This window comes from Ischnura elegans, chromosome 6, assembly GCF_921293095.1.
Source record: "Ischnura elegans chromosome 6, ioIscEleg1.1, whole genome shotgun sequence".
In the NCBI taxonomy this organism is placed as follows: domain Eukaryota; kingdom Metazoa; phylum Arthropoda; class Insecta; order Odonata; family Coenagrionidae; genus Ischnura; species Ischnura elegans.
Window position 1 is genome coordinate 38,067,092 of NC_060251.1, and position 21,362 is coordinate 38,088,453.

The 21,362-nt window shown below is 36.8% G+C and overlaps 2 protein-coding genes across 3 annotated transcripts; both read left to right on the forward strand.

Moving 5' to 3' along the window:
• Positions 1-995: 995 nt before the first annotated feature.
• On the forward strand, positions 996-9,089 carry LOC124160577 (COMM domain-containing protein 2). The gene is made up of 6 exons (XM_046536459.1): positions 996-1,224; positions 1,719-1,796; positions 1,888-1,970; positions 4,148-4,315; positions 5,820-5,909; positions 8,701-9,089. The coding sequence occupies exons 1-6, from the start codon at positions 1,158-1,160 to the stop codon at positions 8,857-8,859; spliced, it is 645 nt and encodes a 214-aa protein (XP_046392415.1). The 5' UTR covers positions 996-1,157; the 3' UTR covers positions 8,860-9,089.
• Positions 9,090-19,265: 10,176 nt separating this feature from the next.
• LOC124160440 (DNA replication complex GINS protein SLD5) lies at positions 19,266-20,573 on the forward strand. 2 transcript variants are annotated; one of them, XM_046536294.1, is made up of 2 exons: positions 19,266-19,998; positions 20,318-20,573. In XM_046536294.1, the coding sequence occupies exon 1, from the start codon at positions 19,346-19,348 to the stop codon at positions 19,994-19,996; it is 651 nt and encodes a 216-aa protein (XP_046392250.1). In that variant the 5' UTR covers positions 19,266-19,345; the 3' UTR covers positions 19,997-19,998; positions 20,318-20,573. The 2 variants fall into 2 exon arrangements, with proteins under 2 accessions (XP_046392250.1, XP_046392249.1); XM_046536293.1 differs by having other exon boundaries at positions 20,314-20,571.
• The last annotated feature ends 789 nt before the right edge of the window (positions 20,574-21,362 follow it).

Here is a 21,362-nt window from a genome sequence, read left to right on the forward strand (position 1 = left end):
GTGACCTTATCTAGTCCACACAGATCACTTTTTTTTAGCCAGATGCACCAAGGAGACAAAGGTAAAACCGTAAAAGACACTTTGGTGATACTTGGTCAAGTGATACAGAACTAAATTATACACCATTCAACCCATATCAACCACTGACATTCAGTGCTTGGCATGGGTTGAGGATGATTCAAGGGCAAAAAAAAATTTCATCATTCAGCAGATGGAGAAACCGATACAAGACTGAGGTCGCAAAGAAAGCATATTTATTTTTCAAAAATGCCCTGAATGAATCTGAATTTAGAGAAAACCTAAAATTCATAATTTTCCACTTTTTTTTAAATGACTTCTCGAATGAATAATTCAAAGGAATGCTCACTCTCATTAAGCCCTCATTTTTCACTCTTTAATGTTTTTATTAGACTCGGATTAAAAAATTACAAATTTATATAAAATTAATATTTTTTTATTTTTCCGGTGTTGATACAAAAATTATAAATTTAATCATTGTGCTCAAAATCGGTAAAGGCATCACAACCGTAAAGGAATGTTTTATCTGTTGAAAAAGTCGTGTGTCCTTTCCCAGCGTTAATTTTACAATGGTTAGTTGCTCCTAGAGTTTCAGCTACCTCTCAAATAGCTAGAAAAACTGTTAATTTCTTCTCATTCTGGCGCGATTTTGAGAGAACGCGTATGTGCCGTTATAAGGAAAGTGAACCCATGGCCTCCTTACTTAAAAATGGAAGCATGTTCCCGGGCCGTTTTCGAATGCTAATTAACGATAGTCATTTTTAGCGTAGCCAACGTTCAGAAGTCGCTGTGTGATAAATGAAGGTGAATGCGAATGAAAATTGCATATAGTTGAATATTTATGAAAAATAAATTTTGAATAGCCCCATTTGTTATTTTACAGTAACAATTGTGAAACTGCGATGAAAGTTGTTCGCTGAAGAGCAAATTTATTATCGACTGCTGAAATCTTGTGATGAATTTGTGTTGGTATTCCTGCAAGAATATTTGTTGTTTGTAGAGAATTTCAGCAGACTGGGCGGATTAAAGAAAGAGTTTGAACTACTCAGTGACTGTTGTTATATAATTGATATCGCTTCGTTGGATGGATTTTAGATACCTTCTAATTGAAAATTTGTTATTTTGCTTGATGGTGAACGATGCTTCTTTTTCTTACTGAGGCTCATAAACGTCATTTGGGCATTTTGTCGGAGCAGCCACTTGCAGGTAAACAATTAATCTATTTTATATAAAATATAATCCGCTGCGATTGTATGCACCTTTGGACAGCTGAAAATGTATCTGCTTCTCAGCGGATATTAGGGTATTTATTTACCGCTTGGATTATCATCTACGTCAGTATTATAGGTGGCTATCATTAACGTGTATTGAAATTTTAAATGAATCATTTCTACGCTATTATAGATGGTTTTTCTCACATCTATGGTGTTCAATCTTCAAATTGCAACATATGTTGCATATCGACTAATCATCACAGATGGTTGAAATAGAGAACAGTTAATATTATCAACACTACTTACGATACAATTTTTGGTTTTCATATGAGGTACCGTTTGTCGATTATACCTTTGCATCATAGCTCGAAAATGATTATAATTGAATTTATTTATCATTTGCCATATTTTCGAGGGGTAGAATCTAATTTTGGTGTTCACTTATGATTTCATTTTACTAATTGCCTATTTTGTTTTTCGTTTCAGCTTTTAAGGACATCTGCACTGTGGCCTCAAGTTTCTTTTTAAATGGCCCTGATGTAAAGCTGGTTCAGGAATCATCCCGTAAGTTTGTCTCTATTCTTGAGACCCCTTTTTGCATTCCAGCTTCAGTTGTCCCATCACATTTTTATTGGCGATATATTCTCCATTTCAGAAAAACTGGAGATACCTCCCCAACACCTACAGCATGCAGTAGAAGCATTGGTGAAGCTTCTAATTGAAAGTTTCAGGAATAAGGTTTGAATATTTTCATAGCACATTTGCCCTAATTTTTATTATGAGGAGTTTGTTAATAGATGTACATAATAAATTAAGTAGCACCCAGCGAACATCATGGGTGAAGTTTTTCATCATACCTCATTATGTTAGGATATATGAAAAGTAGTCTTATAAATTTTAATATGTAAAGTATGCATGTTTCATTTTGTGGATGAGTTTTAAGTGATACGTGGTTTGTAATCAGTGAAGAGGATTGAGTTTCATGTATCTATTTAAGTGCATATTGTTACCGTACATTGACTCCGCCATTCCCATTCAATACGCAGGCATCTGTAGGACAGTCATTGAGTATCAGCCATATCTGCTAATTAAGTGCAATAAGTGCTGGTATGTATAAAACTAGGATTGTCCACAAGTCATCCACCTCTGGTGTGAATTACATGGATTTCCATGAAGTATCTGCTGAGGACTCATTGTAGACTCATTTAGGGCACCTGCTCAATGGCAACTTTAATCGCGGGCAACTAATTAGTTTACTCACCCTAGGGTTGCCTGCCACTGTGCACTGATTATTAAATAGTTGCCTCTCAGCTCAGTTTACAATGGATCTCGTGGAAGCTACTTGTGTTGTTGCATTCATTCTCAGAGAGTGAAAAACCATTTTCATTATTTCCCTTATCCCGTAGATTCATCCAGCTTTTAATGAACTCCTTGCACACCTCGAACCACTATGTTTTTTTTATCTCTGTATTGTTTGAGACCCTTATTGTATTGTGCTGGCTGCTTCTCATCAAGCAAAATAAATTTTTCAATGACTACTGCCATTACTTAAAAAATTATTAGACCTTTTCAGAAAGCCAGCAGCAAGAAGCTCCCCAAGATGAGCTCTAAACAAGGGCTGTCCAAGCAACTGAATAGTTGACAGTGCATGGCTTCGGGCAATAACCCCCATGGTCTATTCCTACCAGCAACAATTTACTCTCCCTCAAAATAGGTCTGGATGCAATTACTTAGTTGCAGCAACTAAAAAGTCACCAATGCACAGGGCAACAGTCCATACCGTGTGTTTCATTGGAGCTGTGTAGTTGCTTTGAAAAGGTTGCCAGTGTGAGGAAGCCCCTAGGGTAGAAATGGGGCAACCATAGGAAGGACAGGTGGAGGCATCCAAGTGGACATGATTTTAGGATGAAATACAGCAATTAAGCCTTTTTACATATTATCATTGTCTCCATCTGTATAATTATTCAGGAAATAGTAGATATAGGTCCTATGGTGAAGTTGAGTTTAGGGCAACAGTGGTCACATACTCTCATAGAATACCATATTTATTCAGCCATTACAGAAAGGGAGTACATACACATTGAAAAAAAAGTCAAGTTATCAAAGTCCCAAGTTCCGATCACTACGAAGATGCACTTGAATATTATTTGAACCAATGACATGTAAAGCACAAAAGCCAGGAGTAGGTGAGTGAGCCAAGGAAATTTCTGCAAGAGATTTAAGGCTTGGAATCAGCTGCTTGCACACAGTAATGTTGCTGGAAAATTATCTTTTATTTATATTCATGGAAATTGCTATTCCTCCTTTTCAATACAGTAATTTAATTGATATGATGAGCATGTTCATGTTCTTTCTTGTTCCAAGTTCAATTCTCTAACTTGTGTGCTATTTTAATTAATTTACGTTCCAAGGCTATATCTTTGTTTTCATCAAATAGAAAAAAAAAATATTGCTTTGGGAGTGATGCAAATGAAGTTGGCATTGAGAATGATCCACTCGTTGATGTCATCTAGTTTTCTATGATGAAATAACTTACATGTATCTACTCATTATTTTTGGGAGATAATGGTCAGATAAGGGAAACAATTTTATTTATTCAATTTATCCAGGCTCTACTTAAAGACTAAATTCAATGAATGTATTTTAAAGTCACAATCGCATCGTAAATTTAATACATATCAATAAAAATTATGGAAATGATTTTCAATGTTCTGTGTAGAACTTCTCATGGGCACACCCTACTATCGTCTGGGAAATTCATACACAAATTTCAGACTCCTATTGGATAAGCAGATGATGTCCCTTGGAGACTGCATGCTCTGTGGGTTGGGTTGAAGATCAATTTTGTATATATTATTTAATATCGAATTACTTAAAATGTTAATTGTGTACTCCTAAATTCTTATACTCCATAGCTGAAAGCTGATGAGTTCTCTCGTACCTCACAAGCATTGGGTTTTAGTGAGGAGCAAAGGGAACTGCTACTGAAAATATTTGAAGATGAAGGGAAGCGTCTCGGCCAGCATGGAGGTCTTTTGATCCCTCCCCATTACCACAATCTAGAATGGAGATTTGAGACTCAAGTATGTAATTCTGATAGTGAAATAACTAGTTTGTATTTAAAGCAATTGGCTGGAATCCATTGATTGGATCTTTTCTATTAAATGGTTATTCATGTCCTCTCTCTTAACGCAACAGCATCAAACTTAGGTACATCATTGCTTTGTTAAGATTTGATTTTATACTGTCTCTATAGAATGATTTTTGAATGTTGGATTACAATTATGTCTTTATGCATGATCCGTTGAGCATATTACTAATGGATCTAAATCATGTTAGAAATGTGGAGATAAATTATGAATAGTATTTTCATTGTACGTAACTTCATCTTTGAGATAAGTGACTATATAATTACACGAATGTGTGTCTGAAATGAAATGAGTGAAAGAGCCTTTAGCTATTCTTTCAGCACTAACAGTAAAAATTCCTGAAATGCTACGTGGAAGAAGCATGTTGCTATTAATAAAATGCTATTATACAAAGTAGGTAAAACAAATGATTCCTCGTGGCTTAGGTGGTTTAAAGCTGAATTTCCATATTAAATGGCAATGACGTAGAATTGAAAGCTATCACTTGACTGCAATAGGTTTTTCTGTTATTAACCAAACTTATTAATCATCACCATTGGTCAACAAACCAAGGTCTGGTTTGATGCACTTCTCCACAAGTTCTTCTCATTGCAGCTAATCTTTTTACCCTTATTTAATTCTCTTTTGTATCTTTCTTCTCTTGTTCTATTTTAGATTTTCTGAGACCCTCCCTCACCATTCTTATTTTCCACTTGTCGTTCAGGTGTATGCGTTGGTGGAATATTTAATATGTATTTCATTCATTTATGCCCTTCAAGTTCATTTGCCCGGGTTATTTTTTATATTGCCAGCAGTTTTAACACCTTGGAAAAACATTTAAGGTCAATAGGATTACCTAGCATGCACTTCTGGTCAGGTGAGACCAGGTATCATCATCATTCATGGTCTAGTCACCCTCTGATTGACTAGGTCCAAACTGGGAGACTGTGTTTACAGCCATATGTTACGTTGATGCAATGGCTCACAAACCAATCAGATTTAATCTGGAGACTTTATCTCATGTTGCCAACTTGATGAAATTGCTACTAAAAATCCTTTTTTTTATTTTCATTCTTAATTTAATAACCACTCCTCTGCTGGCAATTTTCTATGCTAAACAGTGGAGGCAGAACAGATCACCAAGTAAAGAACAAATCCAATTTTGTGTATTATGTACCACCTCTAAAAAAGTATCCCCATAAGCTGTATGGTATATTTTATTCTGTTTAATGTATTACGATGGACCAACACTGATGGAGGAATGATCTGGGAGTGAAAATGCAGTTGTTTAAGATAATATTTTTAATGTTAGCAGTAAATACATAGTAGGTTGGAGAAATTTTTTCTGCCAGAGTCAAGAAATTGCAATTAGTGAGAAAAATTCTATTGCAGTATTCTTTGAAAGTTTTTTGATGAAATGCTGTTAAATGATTTTTTTCTTCTCTTATGTTCTTTCAAGGTTGCATCCCGTTCTCTGATGCATCAACTTACTCCTTTGGTGACTTTGAGATTACAGCTGAAGGATTCTCAAACTAATCGTCGTGAAAAGGTAGTTATTTGTTAACAATTCTTATCCTTCTGTTCTTAAAGATAAGGATACATGATAATAGGTAAAATCACTTCATTGGTATTTTTGTTAATGATAAGGTAAACAATTGTGTTTGTGCACCCATGCCAAAAATTTTCAGTTTCATTTATTTATTATGGATCTGCTTGGTTTGGTGGATAGTGAATTGGCTTCAAACTTTGTGGGAACATGTTCAAATCCTCTCTGTGGTGAAGAATTTTCAAGATGCTTCTCAATCCCCACTAGAGTGTTGTGTGAAAGACAATGTCCTGATGAGGACTGGTACTCTTATTTATTCTTTTTAAATAAAAGAAGTCACCTCAGTATACGCAACAGTTTTCTGGACAATAAACCGACTAATTAAACATCCATAGCCACAAATGAAACAATATTACTGTACACTTAAAATGATATTTTCTTTTTTTATAAAACTCTGAATATAACTATGTACATAAATAATTTTTGGTTGGTAATCACCACGAAAGTCCGCTGAAGACTATCATATTATTTTTTTATTTAATATCACTATTGCATAGATGCAAGAAGCAACCTTTACAGACCATTCAAGCTCTGCAATCGCTCTGTTTGATGGGACCTTAAGCAGAGGTCATCTTCAAGACTTTCGTTAAGAGCAGGCTAATGCTGATGTTTCTGGTTTTCTCTAGCCTGTGTACCTGTATGGTGACAATAATGTTAGCTGTCAGTGGCCCGCTAAAACAAGTATGACAGACTCCACATGCTCAGTACGTATAAATGCACGGGTGTCGGAACCTTTCAGGATAAAGGCAGGCGTAAGACAGGGTGATGGACTATCCCCAATCCTATTCAACTTAGCAATAGAAGAAGCTCTTCAAAAAGTAGCAAAAATGGACGAAGGCGTAACAATTGGCTCCAGAATAAATATACTTGCTTTTGCAGACGATGTGGTAATTTTAGCAGAAAATTTAGACGACATACGCCGGCTTACAAAACTTTTCATGGAAGAAACAGTTAATCTAGGACTAAAAGTAAATGATGGAAAAACTAAATACATATATACACTTTACAAGAAATGAAATGAACAGAAATCAAAATCCTCTCTACATAGACAACCACAAATTTGAAAAAGTGGACTCCTTTAAGTATTTAGGCGTTTTTATTTCAAGAGAAAACAAAGAAGCAATAGAAATACAAAACAGGCTAAATCTGGCTAACAGATGCTTCTACGCCTGCAACAAACTCATGTCCTCAAAATTACTATCACACACTACTAAAATCAGAATATATAAAACAATCATAAGACCCGTACTGTTATATGGAAGTGAAACTTGGAAACTGGATAAAAAGGAAGAAAGAAAATTAATTGTTTTTGAAAATAAGATCCTTAGGAAAATATATGGACCAATCTCTGAAGGAGGAGAGTGGAGGAGAAAACACAATAGAGAATTAAGAGAGCTATACAAGGATCCAGATGTAGTGTGCGAGTTTAAATGTAGAAGAATTAGATGGGCTGGGCACATTTTGAGAAGAGAGGACACTAATCATTTAAAACAAGTTATAATGAGGAATCCTGAAGGAAGAAGACCAAGAGGAAGACCAAGGCGAAGGTGGTGGGACCAAGTGAAGGTAGACCTGGAGCGATTAGGAGCGACCGAGGAGGACGCAGGAAATAGAGATAGATGGAAGAGGATTGTTGGTGCGGCCAAATATCTACTTAGATATGTATGGCCCTGGGAGTAAGTAAGTAAGAGTAAGTAAGTCAGTGGCCTCCCCCAAATAATATGCAATATTTTACCATTCATTTATTTGAAATGATGATGGATATATCGATACCTAAGTTCTAACAACACGCATATCAAAAATAGCAACTTTCCAGGAGAGCAAAAAAACGTTTAATAGTTTTAACTTGCACACTGAAATTAACAACCAAAAGTTCATAAAACTGAGAAAGAAGCATTCATTTGCAAACAAAGAGTTGTTTTTTGCTTGTATTTTATTTTTTTAATGTTATTACACTTGGTTTAAGATACCTGTGTTAAACCGGCCGAATTTGAGATACGTGTTGTTTGAACTCAGCCATCGATATGTTGCCTCCAAAAAACTTCTACTTAATGAAAGATAAAAAAACTATCAACTTGGCTGTCCTCTTGAAAATTAATAATGTCTTCGGATCAATCCCTGGAACAATACCGAATTCATAAGCTGGATGGAGAGGTGGAAGAATGCTGTGTAGTAAAGCCATTGAATGGTGGGGGCCAGTGGGTGAAGACCCATACGTTTCCTTGTTGCTTATTTGAGGAGTAAGCTCAATTTCATATTTTTTCGACTCATAGGTTGGTTTGTACTCTCTGCAGGTTGTGGATTTCACAGACTTGTTAGCCTTTTCCTTTTCCTGGACCACTTTGTATTGTTAGCAGGTGTCCCTTCAATCAGTAGCCAAGTTCTCTACTTATAAAGCGACCATACTCCCGTAAGTGTGGTGATCTAGTGGCTTAAATGTTTGTATGTTGACTGAAGGACCTTGGTAAAAATCATAGGTGAAGCCTTTGGATCAAAAACTTAATCAATAGGGTCTTTTTTCTGTGAAGTCAATCAAATTTATCTAAATGACAATGTTGGTTAGCATGCCTATTGAGGAAAATATTTTTAAAGTGTTTCATAGTAAACTTTCTTCCTAAAATATTGACCCTGGAACTAATATACATAACACATTAACTTCTATAGTTTTACATTTGTTTCAATACTTCATCATGGTTTTTGTGAACTTATTTAAGTTTTTCTGCCTATTTCTCAGGTTGAAACACATGAAAATGAAAATAAGTCTACTCATGTTCAAACACAGACTCTTCAAATTGACCCAGTGAGCCTATTTCACATAACAGGCATCCTTGAGCAAGCCCTGGCTGAAGGAAGTAGCAGGCATTGTCGGCGTATACAGCGCTCTCTTGAATAATGTTAACCTCTCCTTGCGTTGAAGAAATGAGCTATCATTCCAAAATATTGTTTTGTATTTCATATCAGTAATTCAAGATTTAAAGATTTAATCTTTTGAAGTGAGGGAAAAATTTTAATGATGCATTGGTGATTTTGCATACCAAATATGTATCAATGTTTTTTGAGTGGGCATGTAGATATTGTGTATAAAAATGTCTATTTAGGATAATAAAAAATTGTTAAATACTTTGGTTAGCTCGTTTCTTTTATTACTGGATATAAGTACATACATAGCTATGATATGGCATTCCATGCAAAAGCTTTCTACATCTGGTGTGAAACAAAGATTTTAGACTTCTTAGGAAAAGTGAGAGATTGTATCTCATAGCTGGAATGCAAAGAGGTTTGTTCTGACATCACCATACATACGAATGTTAGCATATTCAATGTGGGCCCAATTTTCGTGGAAGTTGTAAGAATTGGCCTATAAAATAGGAAAGAAAAATAGAGGTTTTCGTGCCATAACTTCCGTTCAAATACTGCTATTTACAAATGGTGCACACAGGTCTAAAGAGGGAAGTTTGCTGAAGGAATGCACGTGATCAGAAGACTCAGAAGTGGATATTAGTCACGTACGAAGGCGGAGAAAGGGCTCCCGGCCCGACAGGCAGAGCATGTTAATTGACGTGCTCTGACAGCTCCCGTATTATGGGACCAAATACAAACATGTTTTGCTTGTGCAGGTAATGATGCTTGAGACTACTATGTATTAATGCAGCTGTTTCTTTCGAAAAATCTAAGTGCCTCTATAGAGGTACTTGAAATTCAATGTGGATCAAATGGCCTCATTGCTATGGTGATTTTGAGGAAAAGTGGAAATTTTAGAATTAAAATTATTTCCATTCATTTCCTACTAGGTGCCCTTGTAATTACAGTGGAAGCCCCTTATAACGACAGCTGTTGGGAACAGAGAAATCTGTCGCTATAGTGAGTTGTCGTTGTTACCGAATGCAATTACATCGTCACAAAAAAATCACTCATCAGGCGTCACCACGGCTGTTTCTGCCGAGAGGCGAAAATTGCAGCATGATAGCCGTTTTAAATCATTATTTTGAACATTTAATTCACTAATGATCATATTCACTTGCAATCTATGATCAAATCATATGTAATAATGCAGGATGCTATATGCCGAGGCATTAAGAAGTCGATTTTAAAAGTCCCAGCTTCAGACTCACTCGTACTGAACTGTGCATTATGAGCTGTTATTATCCTTATTTCTTGGATGCTCCAAATATACATGTCATAACTACCAGTTATGGCTATGCATCAGACTATTAAATGCTAAAACTTCGGAATCTGTTCAAAATTTCATACCTTCTATCTTTCCGAGTAGTAATGAAAATGATGGGTGGCTGCTGCAATTGGGTGACGAAAGGAGCGTGATATAATTTTAGGGTTCCACATGAGCATTGCAATTCTATCTTTTTCAGGTTAACGGCGAAATGAAGGTGGAAGTAATCTTCTTATGCTTCAAGTCTGCCTGTATGAATGGTTTACTATCGTGTTTCAAAACAGCCGACTCAAATGCTATCGGAATCATGAAACCGAACAGCATTACGGCATCTAAAAGCATATTAGTCATATCAATTATCTTCGGTGGAAAGGGTGAAAAACTGTTTCAAATAAATAGAAGGACAAATGATAAATGAAGTCCACTCTTTGTCTGTCTAGCAATATTTATGTTTCGTAGAGATTCACGCAATCAGACGCAATATCAGCGGACGTAGAGACCTCTAGCGGCAGTAGCGCACACTTTTTGATAGGAATGCTGACTGGAACTGAAGAACGTGAAGAACGCTTGTAGTGTTAGCCGGCATTAACACAATTTTAACGTTTCTTAGTTCTATTAGTGGGTGGGCTGGGCAATTGTCAATGAATAATAGTACTTTTTTATTCCTTCCACTAATCCTGGCATCAAACGCTCGTAACCACTGCGTGAAGATAGCAGCCGTCATCCAAGCATTTTTATTTGCTTCGTAAGTGCAAGGGAGAGTTTTAACTCCCTTAAAACATCGGGGATGGGCGGATTTCCCCACCATGAACGGTTTTAACTTATCTGAACCATCCATATTGGCGCATAAAAGAACAGTTACGCGGTCTTTACTTTTCTTCCCTCCTTTGCAGGGGTCCGTTCGAGTGGCGAGAGTTTTGCCCGGGAGAAGGTTAAAATATATGCCCGTCTCATCCGCGTTGTAAATATCGCAGGGGCTGTAATTGTCCAAATAGTCTTTAAGGACCGGAGCCCAGCCTTCCACAGCATTAACGTCAACACTTGATGATTCACCGGATAGTTTGACGAGGGATATCCCCTTCCTATTTTTAAATCGTGCAAACCATCCATCCGAGCACTTAAAATTGTCTTCACCAAGCCTCTCACACAAATACTCAGCTTTAGCCTTCATCATTGGGCCGGTGATAGGAATCCCTGCGGCTCTTTGCTGGCAAAACCACGAGAAAAGAGCAGTTTCTAGCTGCGGATGCTCTCCGGGCCGCAGGTGTTTTTTGAGTGCTTGGACGCCCTTCTTTAAGCACTGACGAACGAATTTGTTCTTTTTTCTTTAAAATAGTGAACAATATCGATGTATTAATTCCAAATCGCCTCGCTATTTCACTCTTTGAACACTCTCCACTTTCACAATCTGCAATAATTCTCATTTTGGTTTTTAAATCCAAGGACTTGCGTTTACCAGCCATGGTGCTAGCAGACGGGCGGAATAATTTTTAACCTCACTGCGGAGGCGCGGGAGGGAGATGACAAAAGAGCAATGAAATGTAGTGATGGGCAAAGTCGATCATTTTAGTGATTCAAGCCGTGTCCCAATTGGCCATTTGGCTATGCCAATTCCAGGATTTAGCCATGACGCCATCTTGGAAGGATGTCCCAACTCGTTAGCCAGCATAAGGGAGGGAATTTAGGCAGCTAACGCGGCCGCCAGATTTAGGCATCGAGGAGTGCATCCTTCGCCCGACTTTTCCCATGATTCAAAGCGTGCAAAGCGTCTTCAGGAGAAAGGGCATCATGGCTGTCAACAAGGGATAGTACTTGTTTGCAAGTAGTGTTGATATTTTGAGACTTGTTCGAATAATTATTAATTTTTATTTTGTTTATAATAATGAAATTGCGTTAATGGAAGTGTAAGAATTACGGAGAAATTAGTTAATGAGAAGGCGGCGTTAATTTTAATGCTAATTAATGTTAGTATGCTTCTTATGAATGTATGTGTTATTTTATAACTTTTTATACCGATCACATGTTATCTTTTGCTACCGTTTACTTTTTTAACGTGTTAAATAATGCTTAATTATGTAACACTATGTCTAAATTCTTATTTAACACTTTTTGTACATTAGGTTAACACCCGTAAGGATAAACAATTATTATTATATGTTATTGGACAAAGTCCCGAAATTGGAATCGGAATAAGTAACAACATTTAAAATCAATAGTGATTATAAGATGTGATAACGAAACCTGATTTATGTGCGTAAACCATACTTTAAATAAATTTTGAAAATAATTCCCAAGTCAGACGGTAACCGTTTGAATAGACGAAATAGACCTGTTCTTAATAATAACAAAACTAGAAATTAAATTTTTTAAATATAAGGAATTCGAAAAAGTACTTGGTTGAGAGACGATTGAAATATTAAAAGGAATATACGCAAACATTTCACCACAAACTTAGCTAAAACCTCTTTCACAAAACCATACGGAACTAAAAATACGAATTTGAAAGTATACCCCTACTTTACTATTACAAAAAGTTTGTCTAAGATACTAAAATTATGATTAAATACTCTTCTCTGACATTTAATACTCACTTGACACTTGACACATCATATTTTAACAATTTAGGGTGGGTTTTGTTCATCATTTGTTCAAATCATTCCGATTATCTCTTGTTTTGCATTGGCCTAGTGCCCAGTAGATGGCAGCACCTGCGTAAGGATGTCCCCAAGGTCGGTAAAAGCCCCGACCTTGGGGACATCCCAGCCCCCGGCGTCCGCGGCTCCACGTACGTTCCCTTACTGTCCGATTAGTTCCCATACCGGCCGTCAAGCGCTAGCAGTACACTCGTCCGGTCGTTCCGGGCGTATTACATGGGTTGATATGGCTGTGAGGTAACTTGATGCACTATATTTATAAAAATTTTGTAAGCCGTGCTTCGCGCATGTACTCACTCTTACGCGCTTCAGTTTTAAAGAATATAAAATAGCTTTATTCGTGAAAACTGGTGCAGTAGCTTCCGTAAACGGTCATAAAATAGTCTACGAAATCGGGTGTTTGAATGCTTAATCCAGCGGGGATAAATAATATAGGTGTGTTTTTTGTAGATCCCATTTCCGCGAGCCATTTAAGACAAATAGGACGATGGTGTGAAGATAATATACCCACCTGAAAAGGACATCGGTCGAAATTACCTTGCAATGGAAGCAAAATTGCGAAGTGTTAACGGAGAATATCGGTAAGGTACTCAATAGCATGGACAGAAGTGTTAGGCTAAAAACTTAGTAAATGAAGCGGCAATAAAGAAGCAATGGCAATCTCCCTTTACTATTCCTAGATAGTTGAGGAGAAACGAGTGCCGACCTAGCCAAAAAGCTTTCGCGTAACTTTGCCACTACAGCTTTCACATTGATTATTTGTAACAAGCGTAACTGCTAAGTAAGTCCTCTCAACAGTAAAACTTAAGACCGAATATTTACCTCTCGACTTCCATAGCTCAGACCAATTAATTTTCTTTTCCAATACCCACCGAAAATCATCTTTTTTTCTACTTTTCATTAATTTTTTTCCTATCTATCTCCTCACGCCTCCCCCATTGTTTCGCCACTGCTGTATTAGCTGCTCCATTCCTTGGATAGATACCTATATGAATTCCTATAAACTGAAAATATTAATCCTTATGATAACTGTAATTGTAGATTCAGCATCTGGAAAGCAACACACGGCATACTTATACTTACAAGCACTACAAGCAAAGGAATGGTTAAACAATATAATGGTGTGAACGATCAAAAAAGATATTTCTACAAGGCTAAAATGAATAGCATTTATTTTTTCAAAAACTTTAAGTTTCTCCTTCTGGAGGCATACTCTCGGCCAACCTCGGCATTCTCCACCCGTGCAGCTTGCCTCATCCTTGAATTAAAAAACTGGACAATGATGGCAGCAAGCATCATTTCTCGATGCTCACTGCACGGGAAGGAAAGGTCGTTCCTTTCGAGGATATCACTAAGAATAAGTTCGCTGGCATTCCAGCATTTGCCATATTTTTTAAATCGCACTTAAAGCGGAATTGCACTTGGTTGGACAAAATTGTTGATTTTCCTGATATTGCATTTCGCAACCTTCAAAGCACCTCAGGTTCGTATTTTCCTTGTATTCTAATGGTGATATGGGGTCCCCTGGGATATTGTCGTAGTAGTCTTATTTTTTAATTGGTACCTACGAATTTAAAAAGAGAATGGGCCTTTTAGTTGATGTGCCGAAGCCAAAATTAGGTACATCCAGTGATGAAAACTCAGCTAGGGGCTTTTTCAAAAATTCTCGCCTATCGGCTGAGCCTACTGGCGAGGGTCAATATTTTTGAATGCTTTCTTTTCATTGTTGCAATATAACATCTTTTTATTATTGCTTTATGCAGTATTTTTCACATGATATAACATAGTTAATTAATTTTCAGGAGTAGAGGAAGAGTTAATCTTTCACTTCTCAACAATTTTAAGGTCTTTGTCTTGCGGATTTTTGATTGATTCAGTAAAATTTAAAAAGTTCTGTATGGATACAGCGGAAAATTTTGTGAGACATTATGGTTGGTTTTACATGCCACCCACTGTGCAAAAAGTGGTGCAGATGACATCGAGTCGGCTCTTCTTCGTACTGGAGAACTGTCGGAGGAGGCCCAGGAATCTCGCAATAAAGACATTAGAATATATCGTGAGCATCACGCGATAAAAATATCTCGACTTCAAACTAATGAGGATATTTTCCGGAGACTGATCCTAATATCGGATCCTTTTATTAGCACATTAGGAACTGAACTAAACAAATGCCGGGGCCTTAAATATCTTCCGCAGGAGGTTCGTGATCTCTTGGTCTTGCAAGAGTCTCAAAATTCTTCGAGTGAATGAGAAGAGGAGGATGGGAGGGATTCAGAAGAATCTGATGCTGAACAATTGTAATACATAATTGTAAATTTATGAGGAATTAACCATGCTTTTATGAGAATAAAAGAGTCACTTAAATACTATTTTGACACTAATTTATTAATTACTTTTTAGTCCATACAGAAGAATCTCTCGAAATCTGGAAATCGTACCTCTTTAACGTAAGTCAATGCACCAAAAAACCCTACTTTTAGCCGTTTTTTTTTTGTTTATTGACTAATTTGAAAGAATATTAACTCATTCTATACAACTAATTATCATTTATTTTCATATTTTATCATGATTACCGTTTATCTATGCAGTCAGCGTTACAATTAGCCAGTTAATAAGTTAAAGTTCCACGATATCGCATGAAATAATAGTTTTTTCGTAAAAATAACTGCAGAAATGAAAATAGCTCGCCAAATAACATGTAGGGAGCAATTTTTCAAAACATCCAACGAAAATCTGATTTTTGTCTGACTTTTTCGCGATCCGGACCACTGTGCGACGTTTCCCTCGTTGTCCGTGATAATCTTCTCACGAAGAATATCGGATTCAATAAAGTGTTTTTCACAAACAACTTGCGGATACTTGACGATAAAATTATCGCGAGGAATGCACCTCTGCCACTCAGCTCGTAGTCTTTCTTCCCTTGACACCAAAAAGATATGCACCTTTTCTAAGTTAGAGTCATACCCAGAGGTACATTCAACCTGGCACGATACATCTTTTGCCCACCATTTTCCTTTTAAACTGAAATAGAGAGTTTTTCCAACTCCTAAACACTCGATCAACGATATACCATAAGTAAAACCGGCCTCCGTTGCAGGAAAAGACTGTAAAAAAACGTGGTTTATCGCAATGAATCACCAAGACGCATTACTTCCCATGCAATCGCAAGGCTGACGTCGGACGAGTGCACAAGTAGCGCCAGCGGTGAAAATGACGAACTAATCGGACAGTAAGGGTCGCATGAGCCAGCAGGGGAGAGGTAGGGAGAAGCCGGGGGCTGGGACATCCAAGGTCGGTAAAAGGCTTTTACCGACCTTGGATGTCCCAATTCATGCTCCCTTGTGGTTGGCTGCCCAGAATCTGGCTGGCTAAATACATGATGCCTAATGGCTAACGAGTTGGGACACGGCTTCAATCATTTTGACTCGAGTCACATAAATGATTCAATCAATTGATTCAATCATTATGATCGAAAAGACTCAAATGAATCAAGATCGAAAAGACTCAAAGGAATCAAGATCGAAAAGACTCAAAGGAGTCATGATTGAAAAGACTCAAAAGGAATCATGATCGAAAAGACTCAAAAGGAATCAAGATCGAAAAGACTCAATCAATGGATGTAATAAATCACTTTGAATAATCGAATAAATACTGCCTCATCTGCGAAGAGCATTGGTAACGCTGATTGCTATCCATATTATCATTTCATATACTATTTTAATTGTGAATTCCTAGATGAGTAAATTAGATTGAAAAAATGAAGGAAGCAGTGTCATGAAAATATTTGGGAAGGCGAAACTGCCACAGTTTCTTAACACTAATAAAATAATTTCTAACTATAGTTGATCAAAATATAACACAAAATACACCACACAATGCATGAATCTGATCTGCAGGATAATTTTATGAACGGCACAATAAAATATAACCAGCTTTAACTTCTACTTCTTAACGTTCTCCTACAGGAGTCATCTTAATATTTTCCTTTTACGTGTATTGGTGTTATTAATACTGAAAAACTGCTGGAAAACATTTAAGAAAAAGATTACACAAGTATTCAGTTCTTCATAACATAGTATTTAATTTTATCACAACTATTTCTGCCCTGACGAAAAGAGATTAAGCATCGGTCGTTCCAAATTTTGAATCAAACCGGAAACCGAGATGATTGATATGAAACCGGAAGTCGGAGTGATTGATGATCGACTTGTTTAACGAAATGAATCATGAGTCATTTGATTCACCTAGTGATTCAATCTTTTTGATCGAATCGTTCATGATCGACCCATCACTAATGAAATGTGTACTCGAGAAATTTATTGAGGAAAGAAGAATAGGAGAATACGGAACATGTAGACGTCGACGTTGGCGGAAAAAATGCCGTTTTAAAAGCATTGAATTCCAGAGATGTGGCACGTGGTCAAAAATTCAACCTGTCGTAATTGCGAATGGCGCAAGAGAGGAATCGAGCCATTATCGCTAATACGAATTTATTTTACATTTAAATCATAGGGTTTAAAATGGTTCCTTGGGTAGCTGTCGCTAATTCGAGCTTGTCGCTATATCCCGTACTCGTTATAAGGGGCTTCCACTGTAATTGAAGCGTTGACATAGGAAAGGCAGTAAGTCACTAACTGTGAATTTTACAGGAGGCAAAAAAGAGAGGTTTGCCAACATTGAGAAGCTCATATTAGAGAACAAACTTTGTTAATCGTAGCAACTGATATAATTTTACTAATTGAATTTCTACATTGTACATGTACTATCCTCTCTATATGAATAAACAAAATTGCAGTTTTTTCTGACTTATTACCTTTCCCATGTCAATGCTTCAATTATTACTTGTTTTGATTTTCTCCACTAATGAGAATAGCAGTAGACTACCCGATTTTATTAGTTTAAGTTTTCCCATTATGAGGTAACAAGGGCTTCGGCAGGACTCAAAAGGCAAAATCCTTTGCTCTTGGGATTCACTACTGCAATGACTGTGGTATAGACAATGGCCTTGCCGACGGAAAAGGCAGTTTTCTGTCTTATGATTTCTTGTAGACTTTGGTACTTGTAAGTTAATTTGAGGGGATTGAAATTTTTAATCTTAGTAGATGGTTCTTATATTTTGTTTGGTAGAAATCTTACTTAATGGCTTGATGTTAATTATGAAATTTTTTTAAGAGATGTGAATGGACTTTCAAACAAAAATAATTCAATTCCTAAGAAATTGATGTCCAGGCTAAAGTAAAAAATGTTTAGCAACACCATTGCATAAAAAAATAGAAAATCATAAGCATTTACCTTAATGGTCAACACTGGAGGAGGGATCAAGGTTATCTCCCTTAAAGCAAAGGAAAATGAGCACTGGGCTCAGGGCCAAGAATGGAATGAGAAGGTACTAGCCAAAGATATACTCTAGGTACTAGCTGTGTTTGTGCTCTATTTTGAGAACATTAAAGTCCACTGCTTAACTTGTTAGCAAAAATGAATTCTCCCGTCCCCAAGAACTCCAAAAAAAGTAGTTCAATCATTATTACCTGTCAGATTAAATAGAAAAAATGTTCACCACCTTTATATGACTTAGGCATAACAAATGTCATCATGTATTAATGGGATACTTTTGGCCGTTCAATTTTATCCTGGACATTCTGAATACTATGTAAATAAAAACATCATAAGCTGTACGTTTCATTAGGATGATGTTGAAGTAGGTGTTGCTGGTGGTAGCCCCCAAAACCACCCAACTATAGGAACTTAATGAGTCTAATGGTGTCATCGTTAAAATGACAGCAGGAATACATTTTCCCTCCTAAATTAAGATGGCTGTGATAGTAGAATTGGAAAGTCAGTTTCCAGCAAGTGCATTTGAACTGCCACTGACATATTCTGATTAGCTCATATAGATTGCATTGCTCTGTTCTACTAACTATTTTTGAGTTTGACTCATTTTTTTTCCATGAGTTTAATGCAGGCAATCTTTAAAAAGTGTTATCAAACACATTAAGTTGAAATTAAATTAGAAAAATTTATATTGGACCATGAACTCTAAAAGTTGTACTTTTCTTGTTGTATAATCTGAATAATGTTGCGAAAGGAGCTTATCAGGGGGAGTGAACACTAAATTTTCTCACTATCCATGGTAGCGGACCGCTGTATTGCATATTCTTAGCCTCCCTGATTGAAGAAAGATAGTGGGCGCTACGTAGAGGCTTTCGAATCAACTACCAACTCACCATCAGCCACCTATAGCTAATATTAAAGCTCCTGCAAATATGGAACGATCAGTGGCTTAAAAAAAACCACACCGACTGAATGCTCACACTGCGATACTACGTAGCGCTCACATTCAGGGGGACATTGCACAGCTAATGAGGTAGCGCTCACTCACCTTGAATGCACCCATTCTTTATTTCGAAATTAGCGCGTACTCGAAAAAAGCGCTATCACCGGCACTTGCTGACAACGGGAAAGAAAATTGAGCAGCGTTATACGAAAGCGGTTATTCGTCTTCGTGTATGGACTTTACGAATGTTTATGTAATCTTGTGTTGTCCGTAAAAGTTTTCGATGGAGGTTGATATTAGTCTTGAAGATAGTGATTCCGAAGAAACTGTCACCGCTCAAAGTGTGTTGGAGAAATTAGAAGAGGCATGGCTTAACGAAAAGTTTAGCCCTGAGATTTTACCACACCGGACAGAATTAGTAGATTGTATGCTGGAGCAAATTAACCAGATGGAAGAAAACCTCGACAAGTTAAAGAAGAATGACTTTCGTGTTGTTGTTCATAGAATGGAACTGGATAGAATTCGTTATATTATAACTAGTTATCTGAGGAATCGGCTCGAAAAAATTGAGTTGTTTACGAGTCACATATTGGACTTGGAGTCGAAGAGGCCTGTAGACGAACGCTATCTGTCACCAGCAGAATATAAATTCGCTCGGGATCATCAGTCTCATTTAGAAGGTCATTTTGAAACATTAGTGCTGAGGCATATGCCGTACAATTTTCAGTCTCTGGACCGAAATACAATGTGTGTTACTCCAAATTTACTGTCGCAAGTGTTTCTTAGAGTTAATAAGGCCGTAAATGGTGTGGTGGTAGATGCTGGTGGTGATGCTGTGGATGAAGAAATAGATTTGGATGAAAATACTCAACATATCATGCAGTACAAGTCGATTGCAGACCTTGTGAAATCTGGGCATGTGCAGCTTATCTAAAGGTATTGGCTAAAGTTTACCTGAGTTAGTTGAGCGTTTATTTAGTTCTTAACCACTATGAATATTTTAACTGTTGCTGGTATGATATGAATGTGTCCGTGGAATGAACCTTAATCATTGTAATCCATTCTTGTGGTACATGTTCTTGAATTTGAAGTATACATTGGTGCACCAATATATTTTTTATGTTCACTGACATTAATTGCGTTTTTACTATTGTCTCAACTCATCTAATATTTTACTTCACCTTCTATCTATCATGATCACGTTGCGTGGGGCGATTCCAACTATCAATCGACATTTCTGAATCTTCAAAGGAAGTCATCGTCGAGTTCCTGGTGATATCTTTCTCTGTTTTCCGGGAGAATCTGCTTATCTGAATGGAAGTCCTCAGAGGAACGGTGGTACATAAATCAATGCTTATGCATGTTGGGATATACTCGCCTTTATAAGGCTAACAGTGTTGCCATGATATATGTAATATTCTTGGTTATTCAGAATATTCGTTGATCCACGTATAACCCATTATTGCTCATTTTTTTCTCTCAAAATATTTCTTTCAAATGACGTCTTATTGAGGAACGTTTAAACCTTATTCAATATTTAATCCTTATTCAATATATACAGTTCTTGAAAATTGACGTTTGCAAGGTAACTTAATGAAAAATGTATGCTCCCTTAGATTTAATTTCTGAATGAAAAATAATTTCGAATCAAAAGGCCTATTTCTGTTTTGCTGTAAATTATTAATATATTCATGTTAAATCTCATCAATCGAAAAAACTGACGAGCTTACCATATTTTTCATAATCGTGGATTGTTGTATGCAGTAAAATGTCAAGTAATCCTCAATGTATTGTTTTTTTGCCAATTTCAAAGGTAAAGTTAGATATCAGGTTTTCATCATGAACTGGTATTATTGATTGCTTTGAGTTCATCGACCAAGACCTGGTTATCCTCTAGACTCTTAAATTGTATCACCTCATTTGTATAGAATTACTTTTGTGGTATTTGAATTAAGGCTCCTTCATCTGCTCTGCCTGGTCTGTATGCCAATGGTACGAGAGAAACTGTGGGGCAGTTTGCCCCAGGTCTCCACCTTCATAGGAACCCCTTCCTTTACCTCTGAGCGGCTTTTTTAAGGTGAATGAGTTGTGGGAAAAGATTGTACCTCTTGGCTCCTTACTGTTTATGAGCTGCCCTGATTTGTTTTGTTGTTTAATGGCTATGTTAAGAAAAAAAATTATGCTGAGCCTCAGTATTGGGCATAATCAAATTATCAATGGCTATATGCTGGTCCAGACATTAAAAAAAAAATGTTTCCTTTTAAGATAGGCATTTACATTTCTTTGATGTAATTCATTCA